The following is an 18,653-nucleotide window of genomic DNA, read 5'->3' as shown; positions in this document are numbered from 1 at the left end:
AGATGTCGAGACTCTAGAAATGGTACAGAGAAGAGCAAGAAAGATGATTAGGGGGCTGGAGGCTAAAACATATAGGGAACGGTTGCTGGAATTGGGTATGTGTAGTTTAACGAAGAGAAGAGTGAGGGCTGACATGATAGCAGTGTTCCAATATCTCAGGGGCTGCCACAAAGAAGAGGGAGTCAAGCTATTCTCCAAAGCACCTGAAAGCAGGACAAGAAGCAACGGATGGAAACTGGTCAAGGAGAGAAGCAACCTAGAACTAAGGAGAAACTTCCTGACAGTTAGAACAATTAACCAGTGGAACAACCTGCCTCCAGAGGTGGTGAATGCTCCAACACTGGAGGTTTTTAAGAAGAGACTGGACAGCCATTTGCCTGAAATGGTATAAGGTTTCCTGCCTGAGCAGGGGGTTGGACTAGATGACCTCCAAGGTCCCTTCCAACTTATTATTATTATTATTATTATTATTATTATTATTATTATTATTATTATTATTATTATTATTATTATTATTATTATTATTCCCTATTAATGTCACAATCATGCTCAATGTCAGCCATAAATTATCTAGAATCTACATTATACATAGGTCTTCGACTTACGAATGTAATAGAGCCTGCCAATTATATTCGTAACCCAAGGAATTCGTTAACGTGATTCGTCCCCGATTTACCCAATGCATTTGCTAATGGAATGTTCAGGTCATTAAGTGCACATGAAGTATCTCAAGTTGGGGTTGGGGTGAGTGGGGGGGTTGGGGCTTCTGAACACCGAAGATCTCCACTGACCCACTCAGATATTTCATGCTTTCCCACACACACACCGGGTCTCCACAGGTACTGGGCCTGTGGAGACTCACCTTTTGAAGAGCTCCAGCCTCTCTGCCATGGTTTCTTTGCCTGCGTTCCTGCAGGCTCCAGTCATCTTTGCAAAAAGCTTTTGGCATGAAGAATGGAGTCCGGGAGGGGTGTGTGCAGCACTCTAGGCCTCCGTTCTTGGCAGCAAAAGCCTTGAAAAAAGCCGGCTAAAACCTGCAGGGGCGAAACATTGTGTCCCTGCAGGCTCCAATCATTTTTGCAAAAAACTTTTGCTGCGAAGAATGAAGGTTGGGAGCAGCGCGCATGCCCCTCCCAACCTCCATTCTTTATTCCAAAAGCTTTTTACAAAGACAACCAGAGCTGCAGTGACACAGTCTGTCACCTCTGTGGGCTTTTGCAAGTAACAACAAACGGACAGATCTCATTCAGGCCTCCATTTGCAGAGAATGACGGTCTAAAGTAGCACAAGATCATGTGAGATGAGTAGTGAATTCTCTGCAAATGCACAGAAGGCCTGAAGCACCAAAGCAGGCAAAGAAACTGCAGCAAAGAGGCTGGAGAGGAGACAGCTCAGTAGATCTTTGCAAGGTAAGTAAGTCTCCTCCTTAACTGATGTTTCATGGCAACCCAAAAAAGGTAAAATACTAGAGAAATGTAAATGGAGTAACAATCATCTGTCACTGAAAAAAATGCCTGAACAAGATACGGCAAATGCATGATAAATAACAACAAGAATCCAGTGTTTTAAGTAGCTCTCATTCATGGCACCAAGAAGATTGCACATGATGTGAATTCTACACATAATGCTAAGTTATAATATGTTTGGGTTTTTTTGTGTTGGCCATAAAGTTAGGTACTGAAAATTTACTAGAACCTTAGCTTTGTACAAATCTTCTGCTAACCTTCATAATTAGTTTCTATGTCATGTTTTACCCACTAGGTAACCAAGATTCCACTAAATGGACCGGGATGTTCTCACTTCAGCATCTGCAGTCAGTGCCTTCTAGCACCTTCTTTTATGAACTGTGGATGGTGTGGCAATCAGTGTGTAAGGCCACAGGAATGCAGTAAAGGAGGATGGACACAGAACATATGTTTACCTAAAATCTCTGAGGTAAAATTACCCTTTTATTTACTGGAATCTTGTAATATGAGTCAGATCATAGTTAACATACACAAATTATTTGTAAGCTGCTATAGCAATAAAAAATAAAAAATGCAAGTAGAAAAATAGGGACCACTACGGTGGGAAGGTAACAGCGTTCCTTGCGCCTTTGGCGTCTAGTCATGCCGGCCACATGACCACGGAGACGTCCTCGGACAAGCGCTGGCTCTTCGGCTTTGAAACGGAGATGAGCACCGGCCCCTAGAGTTGGAAACGACTAGCACGCATGTGCGGGGGAACCTTTACCTTTATACCTTTATAGCAATAAATATGTATGATTCTCTTTTCCATTTTTGAAAGGTATTTATGTAACGAAGAATAATTAACTTATTCCCAAATGAGGGGAGATGATGTCTACTGCTGTTAATTGACTACACTTCCTATTTTGGCTCTCTCTATTCCTTCCCATCCCCAATTATTTGAAACCTGCATAGACTGTCACATTATGGGATATCAGTGAAGCGTAAAACTACAGCACAAAGTAACCATAACAGGGGAAGCATTTCTGCTTGTAAATCAAAGATTATGTTGTGTTCCTTATGTTAGTTTGCATTTATAGATTGGTCCAGATGTCTGAACATCTCACCCGCAACTGTTTTCTTAATTAAAACTTTTTGTCAAAAGCTTCTGTTTACAACATGAGGTGAAAGCAGTACAGATGTAAAGGTTGAGATAGGAAAATGTATGAGGCTTTATTCTGATATTTGCAGCTAAGTTAAAACTGGCAAAGGTTCAGAAAAGAAAAGGTGATCTGTTATTGTCTTTTATACCTGATTTCTAAGTCCTAAGTCATAAATATGGAAAGATGTGTGAATAACCTACCATTTTAAGAGTTGAGAATAGATATACAATCATATCTTTTTAAAATCTTTCTCACTCCATGGAATGACTTGCTTATGCTTGGTAACAAAAATAATTAGAAATTGTATATAATAATAATAATAATAATAATAATAATAATAATAATAATAATAATAATAATAATAATAATAATAATAATAATAATAATAATAATAAAGTTGGAAGGGACCTTGGAGGTCATCTAGTCCAACCCCCTGCTCATGTATCATATCATTACTTACAGGACTTATACAGCTACCTATATTATATATTATAATTATAGGTGGCTCAAAACAATCCATAAAAACAGATAAACAGTATGATACTATTTTCAGAAAATCTTTGAACATTGGAATAAATGTTTTTTTGCCTCTGTTTAGAATTTTTTCCTTCACAAAAAAATGTGATGTCAATTCTAGAGAGTTAGTGTTTTTTCTTTAAACAGTCCATCTTATCTTGCATTCAGTATAGTCTTCATATAAATCACTTTGAAAGGGGAGAAACAGCCATTTCAGCTTTAAAAGTTTGTAAATAAAAGAGCAAATAAGAGTAATATTACACAAAGGGGTAAAGAACACAATAGCTCATTGCTGTTTTCATTTAGCTATGGTCACTGCAAGATCTTCAGAGACTGTCTCTGTTTAACCAAATAATTCCCTATTAAGTGTGACATAATTATGAAAGTCTAATTTTACAGAATGGCTGTGTCATTTGTAGATCCTAATGCATATCATTATTACCAACTATATTACACTGTATTTTTCCAGTAACAATCATTTTATTTTTACCTGGACAAATATACACATAATAAACCCTGAAATGCTTTATTTTTTAATAAATGTATTGGCACTCAAAACATATTTGATGGGGAAAATAAAAAATGTGTTGTTATTGTAACTTAAACATGTATTCTAAGCAATGTTGAAATAAAAGAGAAAACCATGCAGAAATAGAATATTAGCACAATAATGGGAAATAATGTTTTCCATAATGGCTTATAAATCACTTGTGACTTCAGGAATGATTAGTGAACATACTTTCAGTGTCCTGCACTTTACTAATATATACAGAAGCACCACAGGAAAAGAAATCCATCTCATTTGAAAAGGAGCCTTTATATTTGTTTTAAGCAAGCCCATACAAACTAAATGAGGGTAGATGGCAGACCCTAAATAACTTTTAAATTATGAAGTCTGATTCATAGTTACATTAGGCTCTTATGTAGTGCACGTAGTGGTCAAGGGTCCTTGAATGAATGTAAATCATATTTAAAGCTACATTAAGTCCCTTTATTCCTGTCAGGACAAGGGCAAGGTCCCTTGGTGTGGCTGAGATGTCACACTCTGATGAGTCTTCAAAGTTAGCATAAAATTGTTCCAAGCCACCCTGTTTGTCTCTTTGTGACATTGTGAGAGCATATTATCTCTGTATTACCAACCTACATGAAGTAATTTCAAAGGTTTGGGTTGGGTTATTGCTTTATCTCAGTTAAAAAAAAAGAAAGTGGTAATTTGTTAAATGGTCACAGTGCTTAAGCTTTTTGAGGGGCAATTCTGTATGAAGTTAATAAATGAGAAAAAATGAACCTTAGAGTGTAGTCGATTGATTTTAAGCCAGAATTCATGTGCTGGATATATTTTAGAAAATGCAATAAATATTCTATGACAATGATAAATAGTAATACATCCCCAGGGCATGTGCCATTGTAAGTGGAAGATTTTGAGGTTTTGTTTCTAAAAGGAAAGAAATGATGCATCTGGGTTCCTAAATCTTTATGGCTACTAGCTGCTCAAGCAGATTTTATGGTTTGCTGAACCATGACAGTTAGTCATATAGTACTACTAAAAAAAAGATAATTCATATTTAGCATATTGCTTTAATATAGCATGGGACTGTTTTGGCTGTTAGAAATGCAAGATAACCTGTGGTATTTGCAATGAAACCTGAAAATCCTTAACATATAAAATAATTTTTGGAAAGAAGAATATAATTAAAATATGTTAAATGATAATTTTGACATTAAAGTCAACATACGCTAGTCATTACAAAGGTCTGAATCAGTGTCAATATTACATTTGCCAATAATGTGGTGAGAAAACTTTTAATTGAATTTCAGATCACAGAATCACCCAAGCAATAACTGCTACAGATCTAGATCCATTCAAATTTTTAGCCTTACTGTAACACGAGGGATTAAGCATCTATAAACAAATGGTACAACTCCACAGGTTTCTGGAAATTGTGAGCAACATCATTTAAATCCACAGCTGTTAAAACTGCATAACAACAGTGTTGGGATTGGGGAGGCAGTACAATATGTCACAATGGCAATTGTACCAGTACAACTGAAACCTCACCCATTTTGTATGTGTGAAGTTGGACAAATATGATCAATCAGGTTTGAGATAGATAAGCAAAAATAGGAAGGAAGTAGTAACAGATGCCTTTCTCAGTTGTAGCATTCTAGTTAAGTTTGCTTACTTGGTACACTTACTCCCATCCCTTTAACTCTAAATAGAGATGACTAAAACCTGCTTGAACAGTAGAATTGTTGAACTTAGCTTGCCTGCCAGGGATTTCTCTCTTCTCAGCTCTTGGAAAATAAATAGAAAGGTGGTTTGGATCTTTTCCCCCAAAGCCCAGAATAAGGAACTTGCCAGACGTTCTGTCAGTTCTGAAATATCAGCTATGAAACCTATTAAATCTTGGCAAATACAGATGCTTTTAATGAGAAATTTTATTTTAGAAAAATTAAGAAATCAGATGTTGAGATATAAAAAGTATTTTGGGGGAAAGGGAATATAAGGAAAAACATGGAAAGCAACAGTAACAGCAATCCAAATAAAATCAATATAGTCAGCATGCTTGAACTAGCAATTTATTTGGACATGTTTAGAGTTTATTGCAAGAGAAGCTAGTTAAAAAAATAACCATCCAAGGTTCAGAAATTACCACTTTGGCTTTACAGGTGAAACTCGAAAAATTAGAATATCGTGCAAAAGTTCATTTATTTCAGTAATGCAACTTAAAAGGGGGAACTAATATATGAGATAGACTCATTACATGCAAAGCAAGATAGTTCAAGCTGTGATTTGTCATAATTGTGATGATTATGGCTTACAGCTCATGAAAACCCCAAATCCACAATCTCAGAAAATTAGAATATTGTGAAAAGGTGCAATATTCTAGGCTCAAAGTGTCCCACTCTAATCAGCTAATTAAGCCATAATACCTGCAAAGGGTTCCTGAGCCTTTAAATGGTCTCTCAGTCTGGTTCAGTGGGAATCACAATCATGGGGAAGACTGCTGACCTGACAGTTGTGCAGAAAACCATCATTGACACCCTCCATAAGGAGGGAAAGCCTCAAAAGGTAATTGCAAAAGAAGTTGGATGTTCCCAAAGGGCTGTATCAAAGCACATTAATAGATAGTTATGTGGAAGGGAAAAGTGTGGGGGGGAAAAAGGTGCACAAGCAGCAGGGATGACCGCAGCCTGGAGAGGATTGTCAGGAAAAGGCAATCAAAAGTGTTGGGGACTTTCACAAGGAATGGACTGAGGCTGGAGTCAGTACATCAAGAGCCACCACACACAGACGGATCCTGGACATGGGTTTCAAATGTCGTATTCCTTTTGTCAAGCCGCTCCTGAACAACAAACAATGTCAGAAGCGTCTTACCTGGGCTAAAGTAAAACAGACCTAGTCTGTTCCTCAGTGGTCCAAAGTCCTCTTTTCTGATGAGAGCAACTTTTGCATTTCATTTGGAAACCAAGGACCCAGAGTCTGGAGGAAGAATGGAGAGGCACACATTGCAAGATGCTTGAAGTCCAGTGTGAAGTTTCCACAGTCTGTGTTGATTTGGGGAGCCATGTCATCTGCTGGTGTTGGTCCACTGTGCTTCATTAAGTCCAGGGTCAACGCAGCCATCTACCAGGAGATTTTGGAGCACTTCATGCTTCCTTCCACAGACGAGCTTTATGGGGATGCTGACTTCATTTTCCAGCAGGACCTGGCACCTGCCCACGCTGCCAAAAGCACCAAAACCTGGTTCAATGACCGTGGGATTACTGTGCTTGATTGGCCAGCAAACTCACCTGACCTGAACCCCATAGAGAATCTATGGGGCATTGCCAAGAGAAAGATGAGAGACATGAGACCGAACAATGCAGAAGAGCTGAAGGCCACTATTGAAGCATCCTGGTCTTCCATAACACCTCAGCAGTGCCACAGGCTGACAGCTTCCATGCCACACCGCATTGAGGCAGTAATTGCTGCAAAAGGCGCCCAAACCAAGTACTGAGTACATATGCATGCTTATACTTTGCAGAGGTCCGATATTGTTCTATGTAGACTCCTTGTTTTATTGATTGCATGTAATATTCTAATTTTCTGAGATTGTAGATTTGGGGTTTTCATGAGCTGTACGCCATAATCATCACAATTATGACAAATCACAGCTTGAACTATCTTGCTTTGCATGTAATGAGTCTATGTCATATATTAGTTTCCCCTTTTAAGTTGCATTACTGAAATAAATGACCTTTTGCACGATATGTGTGTCCTTCCTCCTCTTTCTTTTTTTCTTTTTTTGTGTTTTGTTTTGAATGTATGAGGACAGCAAATAAAAACCAGCTTTCTCTTCTAGAAAAATTTACTGCTGTCCTCACTAGCAAAATACTACATTTCTGAAGTTACGGGCCTGGCCAGCAAATCAAAATAGCTTCTAGCACAAATGAAAAAGGGGGTGACCAGTTTTCATCAGTTGTTCACATCATACAAAATTTACATTTGAAAGTCACTTTGGGAAATAAAAGAATATTTTTTTTTCTTTTAGCACTTCTGTCTTGGTATCGGTTTACCAGACACCTGAGGCAATACTATCATGCCTCCAAAATCTGGGGACTTGCTTCATGGCACATTATAAACGACGATTGCTTATATACTACCAATAGCTGGTATCATTGACATCTTTTCAGTGGTGTTCATGGGTTGCAAATAACTACTAAGGTTGAATAAAACTTTATTCAAAACCCCTATCACAATATTTGATGAGCTTTCAAATGACCTTGTGTGATTATAGACCAGGTTTTTTTGTGTTATTTGCCAAAGCACACACTCCAATAGTCTATAGTAACCAAAGACAAGCCAGGTATAACCCAATATTTAATAGCCAAATGCAGGGAAGAAATAAAGTGTTCTGTCTCAGGCAGTGGCCCAAAAAGATAATTCAAGCAGATTGAAATTCAAGCATAAATCTCTTAGCAATATGTGTTATGCCATCACCCAATATCTTTTTTAAAAATTAAACAGCTGTAAATATTTTCTCTCCATTCCTCATACATATTTGCTCAACTGATTTTGTCATTATGAGACATTTGAAAAGACAAAAAGGTTTCAGTTGAGAGGGTAAAATAATTATAAAATGTTTCTGAAATTTTTATATTGGTTTTACTATTTTTCCCCCTAATCCTAAATTATGCAGCAGTTGTTTCTAAATGGTTTACCACCAAACACCAAAACCCTCAAAAAGACTACATGCAGGACTACAGGTTGCGATACCTAGATGTCACTTCTACATGGTTACATTTTCAATATTATTTGAAAAATCAATTCTAAAGGAAAGATCTCCCTTTGGCAGCATTTACTAATTAAAACATGAAATTACAAGTATGTGCAAATATGACTGTGGGACTTTCAAATGAGCATGGTATTGGGCTGGTTCTTCATTGCCTGGAGCAATTATTTCACTATTGTATGGTTTAATCTGTGTTTACATGTTCAGGAGAACTATTTTCCCATGGCATTTAATTTTTTACATTCTTACAGAATTAAGCAAAGTACATTATGTAGATACAGTTTTTTTTTAAAAATGTGAATGTTACTGGATGTTCAAAGAGAACAGTAACCTGAGCATTTTTTATAGAAATGTTCTTTCAGATCCAGCATGAAAAAACAGAATTCATGATGAAAGACACAATTGTGCTACTTATTAGGAATAAATTGCAACTTCTATAAAACACTTTACCAGTTATATCACAAGTATAAAAAAGTCTTTTGTTCTCTGACCAGGCTTGAATGTTTGCAAAGTTAGATGGCATGTCTTTGTAATCCCTATGGCATTGTCAATGTTTTATTGATAGTGTCTTGCCCTCCACTGAAATTTGTACAACTTCTCTGCTATTCATGCATTTTCCCACCATTGTTACATTTACAACACAATTTACAATATACAGAAGGTGGTTAGAGTGGGAGGGGGAAGAACATTTCCTTTTGATATTGTCACTGCATTGCTAGAATGTAGTTTATTTTTAACTTGAAATTTAGAAACAACCAACAGATAGCATTTTCAGTGACAGCATTGTAAATGCCACATTATTTTTTTAGCTCCCAAGACAGTGTTTGATTTATATTCCTTTGAAGCTTGTCATTGCTGTGAAGACATTTCAGCTTTCCTTCAGGTTACTGAAATAAGTTGCTTCATCAGTTTGATATTCTTCTATTCAGTATCATACTTTTAATAAAATAAGTGCATTGTATTCTTTTACATACCACAAGAAAGACATAAAAAGCAAACCAAAGAGTATTAAAAAAAACTATTACAATGCAAAGCTTGTTCAGTGCCCCTAAACACAATAACTCAGACCTTTCTAGCAGTGGCAGGATTATTTATTGCTAATATCTAAGGAAACTCATACAGTGATAAATGAAAACTGAGGAACAATTAAGTTAAAGGGGAGGGTATCTTCAACAGAAGAAATTATTTTCTGCCAGTATTTCTTTTCTTAAAAAGCACCTTCAAAGCCCATTAGAAATCATAAATTTCTTATTCTTTTTCTCCTTTAGATTATTCCAAGGAGTGCTGCTTTTGATGCTTCAACAAGACTGACACTGTGCGGGTGGGATTTTGGATTCAGTAAAAATAATAAGCCCAGCTTAAAAAAAATATCAGTCTTTGTAGGGGGACAGCGGTGCATTGTGGATGGCCGGGCTAGTGACAAAAACAAGTAAGATGTGAAGGTTTTTTTCCTCTTCAGATATTTTGATGTATGGCAAGAATAATCAAACAATTTCAGTGTCTTGCATGATATCATATACAATTATTTTGGATTAATTGTATTTTAATTTGATGTTTCTCTTTTTCTTTCTCCATTGTTTGGATGAACTTCATCCAGAAAAATAGTGTAAATCATTCATATGATTTTGAGGACAGGGTGCCTTTGTGTCAATGTTGACTCCTGGTGACTACCTGGACTAGTCCTTGAAGTTACTTGGCAAAGTTTTTTTTCTGAAATGGTTTGCTGTTGCCTTCTTCCTTGGATGGAGTGAAAGTGATTTGTCCAAAGTCACTCAGCTCTCTTTCTATCAAGCAGGACTAGACCTCACAGTTTCTAGCCTAGTGCTTTAATGACTACATTGAATTGTCTGTCCATTTGTATGAATACGTCTATAGTAAAAATATTTCAATTTTTGAATGTTGTATTTTAACCGTTTTGAACTATGTTGAATACAACATTCAAAAATGTGCAACTAGATTTAGTTGTTTAAAGAGGTCCTGTATTACAAGAGGTGAGAACTAATGTTGTAGTAAGGTATTCATCAACTAGAGGGCATAATATTTGTATATGTGGTGGGGGGGTTATGAACCTTTTTTAAAAATGTTTTTATTGTTTTGTGTTTTTTGTCCTTTTTTGTCTTCTTTTGGATTTTTTTTAATTTTAATCTAATGTTATTTATTAAGCTAAAACAGTGAATGAAATATTCAGTAGATCGCTTTTCTCCAACGTGACATGAATTTAGTATACAAAATCATATGCCTGTTTCATACAGGCCCAGTTACTAACTAGGAATGTTAATGTGGATTGAAGCACCAAGCATATCTGTCTTTAAGGTTGTATAGATTGTTGAGTGAAGCCAATCACTTATTGAAAAGCTATCTTTTTCTACAGCAATAATTGAGTGTAAGGATGATTTTAAGAAAGGAATTACTTTTAAAGGAGAAAGCACTAGCTAATCCCTTCTCTTTTTTACAGTATATGATGCTCTTTGAATATATACAGTGGAAGATATTTTTCTTATAAACTCTTAAGATGAGACTTTTTAAATAATTGTACTGCTCTATCGTGTATTTTTAAAAAGATGATTACAAATAAATACATGTGTATTGATAGATTCTATCAATCAGTCATCGAGATATAGCCCACCAATTATTTCTGAACCACCTGTAAGTTCAAAGGTATTTTTATTTTACTGATTTGTCATATTCAAACACATTGGCTGGTCTGTTTATTTATGTTGCAGTTTACTTATGAGGTTCTGGTTTTTTGTTTTGTTTAGTTATGATTAATATATTTGTGAGGGTTCCTTAGTGCTCTCTGAGCTTGCTTGTTTTCTTGCTGGTGTTTCATTACCCAAACTAAGTAACATCATCAGTGCTCGTAAGAGTGCAGTTTGCTGTCAGTTTATATTCTAGTGTCTTGCCTGTCAGTGTTGGTGTGGGTGGTCTTAGAGATTCTTTGGTTGGTCTGTTTGCTGTTGGCTTCTTTGGCAGTTTCTTGATTGGGGTTTTGTTTACTTGATTGTTGGTCTGATGCTAACTTTGGAGTTAGGTAAACAATCTGCCAATATGCCAAGTAAACAATATGCCAATCAAGAAACTGCCAAAGAAGCCAGCAAACAGCCCAATCAAAGAATCCATAAGACCACCCCCACCAGCACTGACAGGCAAGCCACTAGAATATAAACTGACAGCAAACCACACTCCCTACTAGCACTGATGATGTTACCTAGTTTGGGTAATGAAACATCTGCAAGAAAACGAGCAAACTCAGAGAGCACCAAGGAACCCTCATGTCAATCTTGAGCTACAAGTATTCTTCTTTATTAGTAATACATTTCTTTTTATTGAAGACTGGAATGCAAGCTTGGGCCTGTAAAGAACACACGTTTTAATGTTTCAAGCAGTGTTTCAAATGGACAAGCTAATACCTCTTTCAATACATTTTCTTATGTGGTAAGTAAAAGACTACTATTTTATAATTATATAATTTCATTTTAATAGTTCTTTTATCTTTATTTCAATGTGTTTGTATGTGGTTTAAATAACAAATAAAATATTGTTCCATATGCAGGATCCGAGAATAAGGCAGATTTCTCCTAACTATGGTCCAAGATCTGGCGGAACATTGTTGACATTAACTGGGGAATATTTAAACAGCGGGAATTCGCAAGAAATTTCTATCTGCAAAAAGCAGTGCAGCCTAACCAGGTATAATGGGGCTGATTTTTATTTTTTAAAATAAATTGTAAACCTGGAGCTCTAAACCAAATGAGAAATATATTTTATCTCCAGAACAAAATATCTCTTTTAGAAATGAAACTCACAAGACAAGAATCAGTGATTCCCAGCTTGACAGAACTGTAAAAGCAGCCTAAATAGCTACTGACTTGGAAAGGAGGAAGAGAAAGCTTAGAATGTAAAGTATAGAGTATAAACCTATGTCTACAAATTTGGCTACTCTATACTGCAAAGGCATAGATATACTGTAGCACAGAAACCATTGTTAGATCTAACTAGAACTGAAAAATGACTGCCCTTAATAGGATATATGTATTTTTTGGCTTTTTCTGACTTCTTCAGAGAGTGCAAAATGCTCCAAATTTTGGTGCTGTTTAAACTAACAAAAGATGCTTTTCTTCTCCTTGGCAAAGCACTAGAAATGGCATATACATCTTGCAGTTGAATTAGGATCACATCCTGGTCAAGCAGCCATTTTAGCCTCAGGTGACGGATCAAAAATCAGGATAGACCAGTGGTGGTGATCCTATGGCATGGGCGCTTGCTGGCCTCTGTGTGCAGGGGCCGATGGTGTCAGGCAGCAGCTGCCCCAGTCCTTGCCTTGCCCCATGGCAATGGCACCCCCACCCTGCCTCGCCTCAAGCCACAGGATGAGTCTCCTGCTTACCGCCCCACCTGCCAAAGACCTCCTGGAGCTCCCCTAACCCTGCCCACCCCCCCACAGATGTCCCTCCCCACGAGCAACATTGAGATGACCACACCCACCTTGTCCACACCCACCCAATCTTCCATGAACACCACAGCCACACCCATCCAGTGGGCCACGCCCACCTGGCATCCAGCAATAAATAAGTGGGTTTGGGGTTGCAGTTTGGGCACTCAATCTCTAAAAGGTTCGCCACCACTGGGATAGACCAAACTCACCATGGTTTAGGTAGTCCTCGAGTTACGAATGTAATGGAGCTTGCCCATTCCATTCATAGCATTTGTGGGAATGAATCTCATAACTCAAACGAGATCACTCCCTGCTCGTTAAGACACAAGGGGCTCCTTAAATGCACATGAGATATCTGAGAGTGGGGAAGGCCACGGGTGATGGAACAGGCCCCCAAAGCCTCCCCGATCTGCGAAGTTACCTCATGCTCAAGGTTGACTCAGCCTTCCATCCTTCCGAGGTAGGTAAAATGAGGACCCAGATTGTTGGGGGCAATAAGCTGACTTTGTAATAATGCCGCTTGGGGTGTGTGTGAAAGCCCTCACAAGCAGGCATATACATAGAATGAAGGCTACTGCTAAGCTTGTAAGCCGCCCTGAGTCTTCGGAGAAGGGCGGGATATAAATGTAATAAAAATAAATAAAAAATAAATGCTTCCACCTCTTTTCTTGCCGCATCGGACTCACTTATCTTGAAAAGATCTGTCTCCTCTCTGCTGCAGTTCCTGCTTTTCAGGGTCAGGAGAGTCGATGGAAGCACCTAGGTGCAGTAATATCCCACAAGTTCAGGCACTGATCCATTTTTGCAGAGAATGGATGCCTGACTTCTCATGCTCTTTGCCTCCTGCTCCCCCCAACTCCACAGCCACGCAGCTGCCTGCTTCTGGAGGTCATATTCAGACCTTGGAGGACAGTTCCAAGCTGCTGCTGCCCGGAACAGAGCCTCCAGAAGTCGGATCCAAGCCTCAGAGTCCTCCTTCAAGCTAGTGCCACCCAGAATGGAGATTGGGAAAGGTTTCTGCATGCTTCCAGAGGTCGGCTCCAGGCCTTGGAGGCATCCTCCAAGCCACTGCCACCTGGAACGGAGGTCGGAGGAGGCTTCTGCATGCCTCAGGAGCCATGCAGAAGCCTCCCCTGGTCTTTGTTCCCAGGGGCAATGGTTTGGAGCAGCCCCCAAGGCCTGGATGCAACCTTCAGAGGCACAAAGAAGCCTCTCCAACCTCTGTTCTGGGCAGCAACATCTTGGAGGAGGCTCTGGGGACAACGGTCACTTTCTCTCCCAGCACAGTGAGCTCCAGCGGGCTGAATGCAGGTATGAGGTGCCTGGCCTTCTCCCTCAGTTGAAGTCTTCAGGCCTGCCCTCAGACAGAGGAGTTGGGGGCAGGAGCAGAAGACAGGCACTGCAAACATCTTTCGCATAGAGAATGAAAGTTTCTGAAATCTGCGATTTGGTGCAACTTCAAACACTTGCACAAGATCACAGACTCCAGAAACTTCCATTCTCAGTGCAAAAAGCATTTTCAAGCCGACTCTCCTTTCCCTCAAAGGGAAAGAAACCGTGGCAGAGAGGATTTTTGCAAGGTAAGAGAGTCCGGCGCGGCAGGAAGGCAAAGCAGTTGTTGGTTGCAAGGGGAGGGGGGAATAGGGTGAATGTTGCAGAGCCTCCGCAGTCATTCATAAGGGCAAACAACTGCCGTGGTGCTGCATTGTTCATGATTTGGGAACTTGCTCGTAAGCACTAAGGGGCGCTTGTTGTGTAATTTTGAATGGGCACTAAGTGACCCCTCATAACTCAGGGATTACCTGTACTTAATATTTCTCATCACATCACAGTCCATACATAATAATCAAAACCTATTTTCAAAAGGTTTGGTGGCAATTATTGTGCCTGTAATGATGATATTCATTTTTGTTGAAGAAGGGGTTAGAAAGCAGGCTCTACCCAAACTCAACCAGGTATCTCCCAGGATCATGGGGAGGCTGAGCTCCACCACCTGTTTGTTGGATCTGTGCCCCTCCTGGCTGGTTTATGTGGCCCGGGAGGAGACACGAGGCTGGTTCCAGGCAATAATAACTGCTTCTTTGAAGGAGGGTGTCTTCCCCGCCACCTTGAAGGAGGTGGTGGTAAGACCCCTCCTCAAAAAGCCTGTCCTGGACCCGGCTGTTTTAAATAATTATCGTCCAGTCTCCAACCTTCGCTTTTTGTCGAAGGTTGTTGAGAGTGTGGTGGCGCATCAGCTTCCTCTGTTCCTGGAGGAAACTGAATATCTGGACCCGTACCAATCGGGTTTCAGGCCCGGACACAGCATGGAGACGGCATTGGTCGCACTGGTGAATGATCTCTGGCGGGCTCGGGACAGGGGTTGTTCCTCTGTCCTAGTCCTATTAGATCTCTCAGCGGCTTTTGATACCATCGACCATGGTATCCTACTGCGGCGTCTCAGGGGGTTGGGAGTTGGGAGGCACCGTTTTACGGTGGTTCTCCTATGTCCGCTCGCAGTCGGTGTTGACGGGAGGGCAGAGGTCCACCCCGAGGAACTCGTTTGTGGAGTTCCTCAGGGGTCGGTTTTCTCGCCCCTCCTGTTCAACATCTACATGAAGCCGCTGGGTGAGATCATTCGTGGTTTCGGGGTGGGGTATCATCAGTACGCTAATGATACCCAACTTTTTCTTTCCACCCCGAACCAACCCAGCAATGCCCTCACCGTGATGTCCCGTTGCCTGGAGGCAGTCCAGGTCTGGATGGGGAGAAACAGGCTTCGTCTCAATCCTTCCAAGACTGAGTGGCTGTGCATATCGGCATCTCGGGTTAACCAGGCCATTCCACCTTTAATGATGGGGGGTGAGGTGTTACCCCCCGTTGATAGGGCTCGCAACTTGGGCGTCCTCCTTGATTCCCGGCTCAATTTTGAAGACCATATAGGAGCCGTGACCAGGGGGGCTTTTGCCCAGGTTCGCCTGGTGCGGCAGTTGCGACCCTACCTGGACCAAGATGCCCTACGCACAGTTACTCATGCGCTCGTGACCTCCCGTTTAGACTACATGGGGCTGCCCTTGAGGACCACTCAGAGGCTTCAGCTGGTGCAGAATGCGGCCACGCGAGTTGTGATGGGAGTTTCCAGATACTCCCATGTAACACCCCTACTCCGCGAGCTGCATTGGCTCCCGGTTGCCCTCCGGGTGAGATTCAAGGTCCTGGTGATGACCTATAAAGCCCTAAATGGCTTGGGTCCGGGATATCTGAGGGAACACCTGCTGCCAGCATCAAGTTCCCTTCATCCAGTGCGCTCCCACAGGGAGGGTCTCCTCAGGGTGCCACTGGTAAAAGATTGCCAGCGGATAACACCCAGGGGGAGGGCCTTCTCAGTGGGTGCGCCTGCCCTCTGGAACCAGCTCCCCGTGGAGCTCAGGACTGCCCCTGACCTCTGTTCATTCCACCAGGACCTGAAGACCTGGCTCTTCGAGCTCTCTGGCCCAGGCTGAGAATTTTAATTTTAATTTAATTGGGGTTTTTACTTTTTTCAGGGATTGATGTAATTTTTAAATTGTTTTTAACTTTTGTATTTCTTGTTTTAAATACCCTGTAAACCGCCCTGAGTCCTTCGGGAAAGGGCGGTATATAAATCAAAATAAATAAATTATATATATATGTATATATGTATATATATGTGTGTGTGTGTGTGTCTGTGTGTGTGTGTGTGTGTGTCAAATGTTAACTATTTAGATTACCTTGCTAGGCCCCAAACATGGGGCAAATCTTTATTTCCTGTTTTCAGCCTATCTTGAAGGCCATCGAACAGGCAGTAGTCACACCGGACAGCTCATATATTTGTGTAAATTACTAACAAAGAATTAAGGGAGACTGAAATGCATTTCTAACTTATTAGTTTTCATCAGTCAGTCATACCCTTCTGAGATTCGAACCTGGGCTGATTGCACATTAGGCAGTTGTTTTTACCTCTTGAGCCACAGGATCTCTCTCGCTTTGTTAGCTTCTGCAAGGGGAGATATGTGTCAGATGTTAACTATTTAGATTACCTTGCTAGGCCCCAAAACATGGGGCAAATCTTCAGTCTCCCTTAATTCTTTTTTAGTAATTTACACAAATATATATATATATATATATATATGTATGTATGTATGTATGTATGTATGTATGTATGCATGCATGCATGTATGTATGTATGTATATATCTCAGATGAACTTTTCTCCTAGGTTAGATGATCTAGGACAGGCATGTCAAACACAAGGCCTGGGGGCCACATCCAGCCCGCAAAGTGGTTTCATGTGGCCCGCGAAGCCATCCTGGAAACAGCAAGGGAATGCCTCCCGCTGCCTTGGCCCTGGCCCAGGCCGGCCAGGAGCCAATATACAATTTCGTAGTGGCCATCTATGCTGAAACACATTCAGTCTTAGCTCCACAAGGATGTCTGGAAACAGCAAGGGACTGGCCCCTGCCACGTCGGCCCTGCCCACTGGGCGCCCGCTGGGGAGGTATCACCCTTTGTGAGGAATGAAGAGGTGTACTATTGCCTGGAAGTGGCCAGCACGTGGACCTACCTACTCTGGGCAGGCTGGGGGCTGGCAGCGTTGCTCTTCTCTTCGGATTTGTGCCACCCGGCTCAGCCTCTTGGTGCTGTGAGGAGAGCGCCCCGCTGCCTGCCGAAACTGGGCAGGCTGGGGGCTGGCAGCGTTGCTCTTCTCTTCAGATTTGTGCCACCTGGCTCAGCCTCTTGGTGCTGTGATGAGAGTGTCCCACTGCCTGCTGAAACTGGGCAGGCTGGAGGCTGGGCAGCATTGCGCTGTTCATGGCATCCCCCCCCCCAGAGCCCACCAAGCCGGATATGTGAAGTAGGCAAGAGCCATGTGCTGGCCACTTCCAGGCGATGGTGCATTTCTTCATTTTGGAAGGAAGGAAGGAGAGGGAGGGAGGGTCTGAGGGAAGTCCTGCCTTAGTCCTGCCCTGCTGCCTTTTCACCATCCCCTTGCCCCCTCCTCCTGGCCTATCCTGGGAGTCTCCCATCCTATTGCTAAGGAAGCTTTGGATGCAAAGCTAGGTCTCCTCACATGGAGAGGGAGTGGGCCTCCCTCTGACTTTGCCCTCGAACCCATCATGAACAACTTGGGTAAGGAGAGCAAGCACAGCAGCAGGAGCCTTGAGAAGGAGGTAAGTGCAGCTGGGCGCCCCCTTGGGGAAGTGGGGCTGGGCTTAGTGCCATGGGTCCTTGAGGGCTAAGCATTTGACCTCTGCTGCCCAAGGATCCGGGCACTCTGCACCACTGTCCAGCGCCCCCCCCCATGGCCTGAGAGGAACAGTGAGGCTCCTCCAGTGGACCATGCCTTGGCACTTGCCCCGATCCACCCCCTTCTGCCAGAGACCCTCAGATCTGTCCCACTCCTGCCCAGACCCCTATAGGCACCCTTGATGCGACTGATGTAGAGCTGGCCATGCCCACCCAGTAGGCCACATGCACTCCACCCACGCCCACCCAGTAGGCCACACCTACCCTGGCCAGACCCACCTGGCCCCCCGAGGGCAACCGCAATGCTGATGTGGCCCTCAGTGAAATTGAGTTTGACACCCCTGATCTAGGAATACCATCTTCCTGCTGAAAAGTTCTTTAATTAAGGACAAACAACTGGACAAAACGCTGAAAACTAACATTTGCCACTGTGCTGAAGGGCTTGTGGTTCAAAGCAATAATCTGTTTAATAACTTGCACAATTGATTATTTTTAATTACCTTGCTATTTCCCACTTAGAATTGCTTCATGTGCTGCTAGTACACAGCAAATTTTGCCTTTTGCTGCTAGCAGTG

The 18,653-nt window shown here is 41.4% G+C and overlaps 1 protein-coding gene across 1 annotated transcript in view; it reads left to right on the top strand.

The window, feature by feature from the left end:
* MET (MET proto-oncogene, receptor tyrosine kinase) overlaps positions 1 to 18,653 on the top strand; it is a 201,164-nt gene that overhangs the window by 114,465 nt on the left and 68,046 nt on the right. Inside the window, exons 5-8 of the mRNA XM_081331187.1 lie at positions 1,762 to 1,935; positions 9,669 to 9,829; positions 11,733 to 11,835; positions 11,954 to 12,090. Coding sequence (XP_081187313.1) covers positions 1,762 to 1,935; positions 9,669 to 9,829; positions 11,733 to 11,835; positions 11,954 to 12,090 — 575 coding nt within the window. The remainder of the gene's footprint in view (positions 1 to 1,761; positions 1,936 to 9,668; positions 9,830 to 11,732; positions 11,836 to 11,953; positions 12,091 to 18,653) is intronic.

Source organism: Vipera berus (genome assembly GCF_964194415.1).
Source record: "Vipera berus genome assembly, chromosome: 6".
NCBI classification, from domain to species: domain Eukaryota; kingdom Metazoa; phylum Chordata; class Lepidosauria; order Squamata; family Viperidae; genus Vipera; species Vipera berus.
The sequence above is the reverse complement of the archived record's forward strand: the minus strand, read 5'-3'. Positions and strand labels throughout refer to the sequence as shown.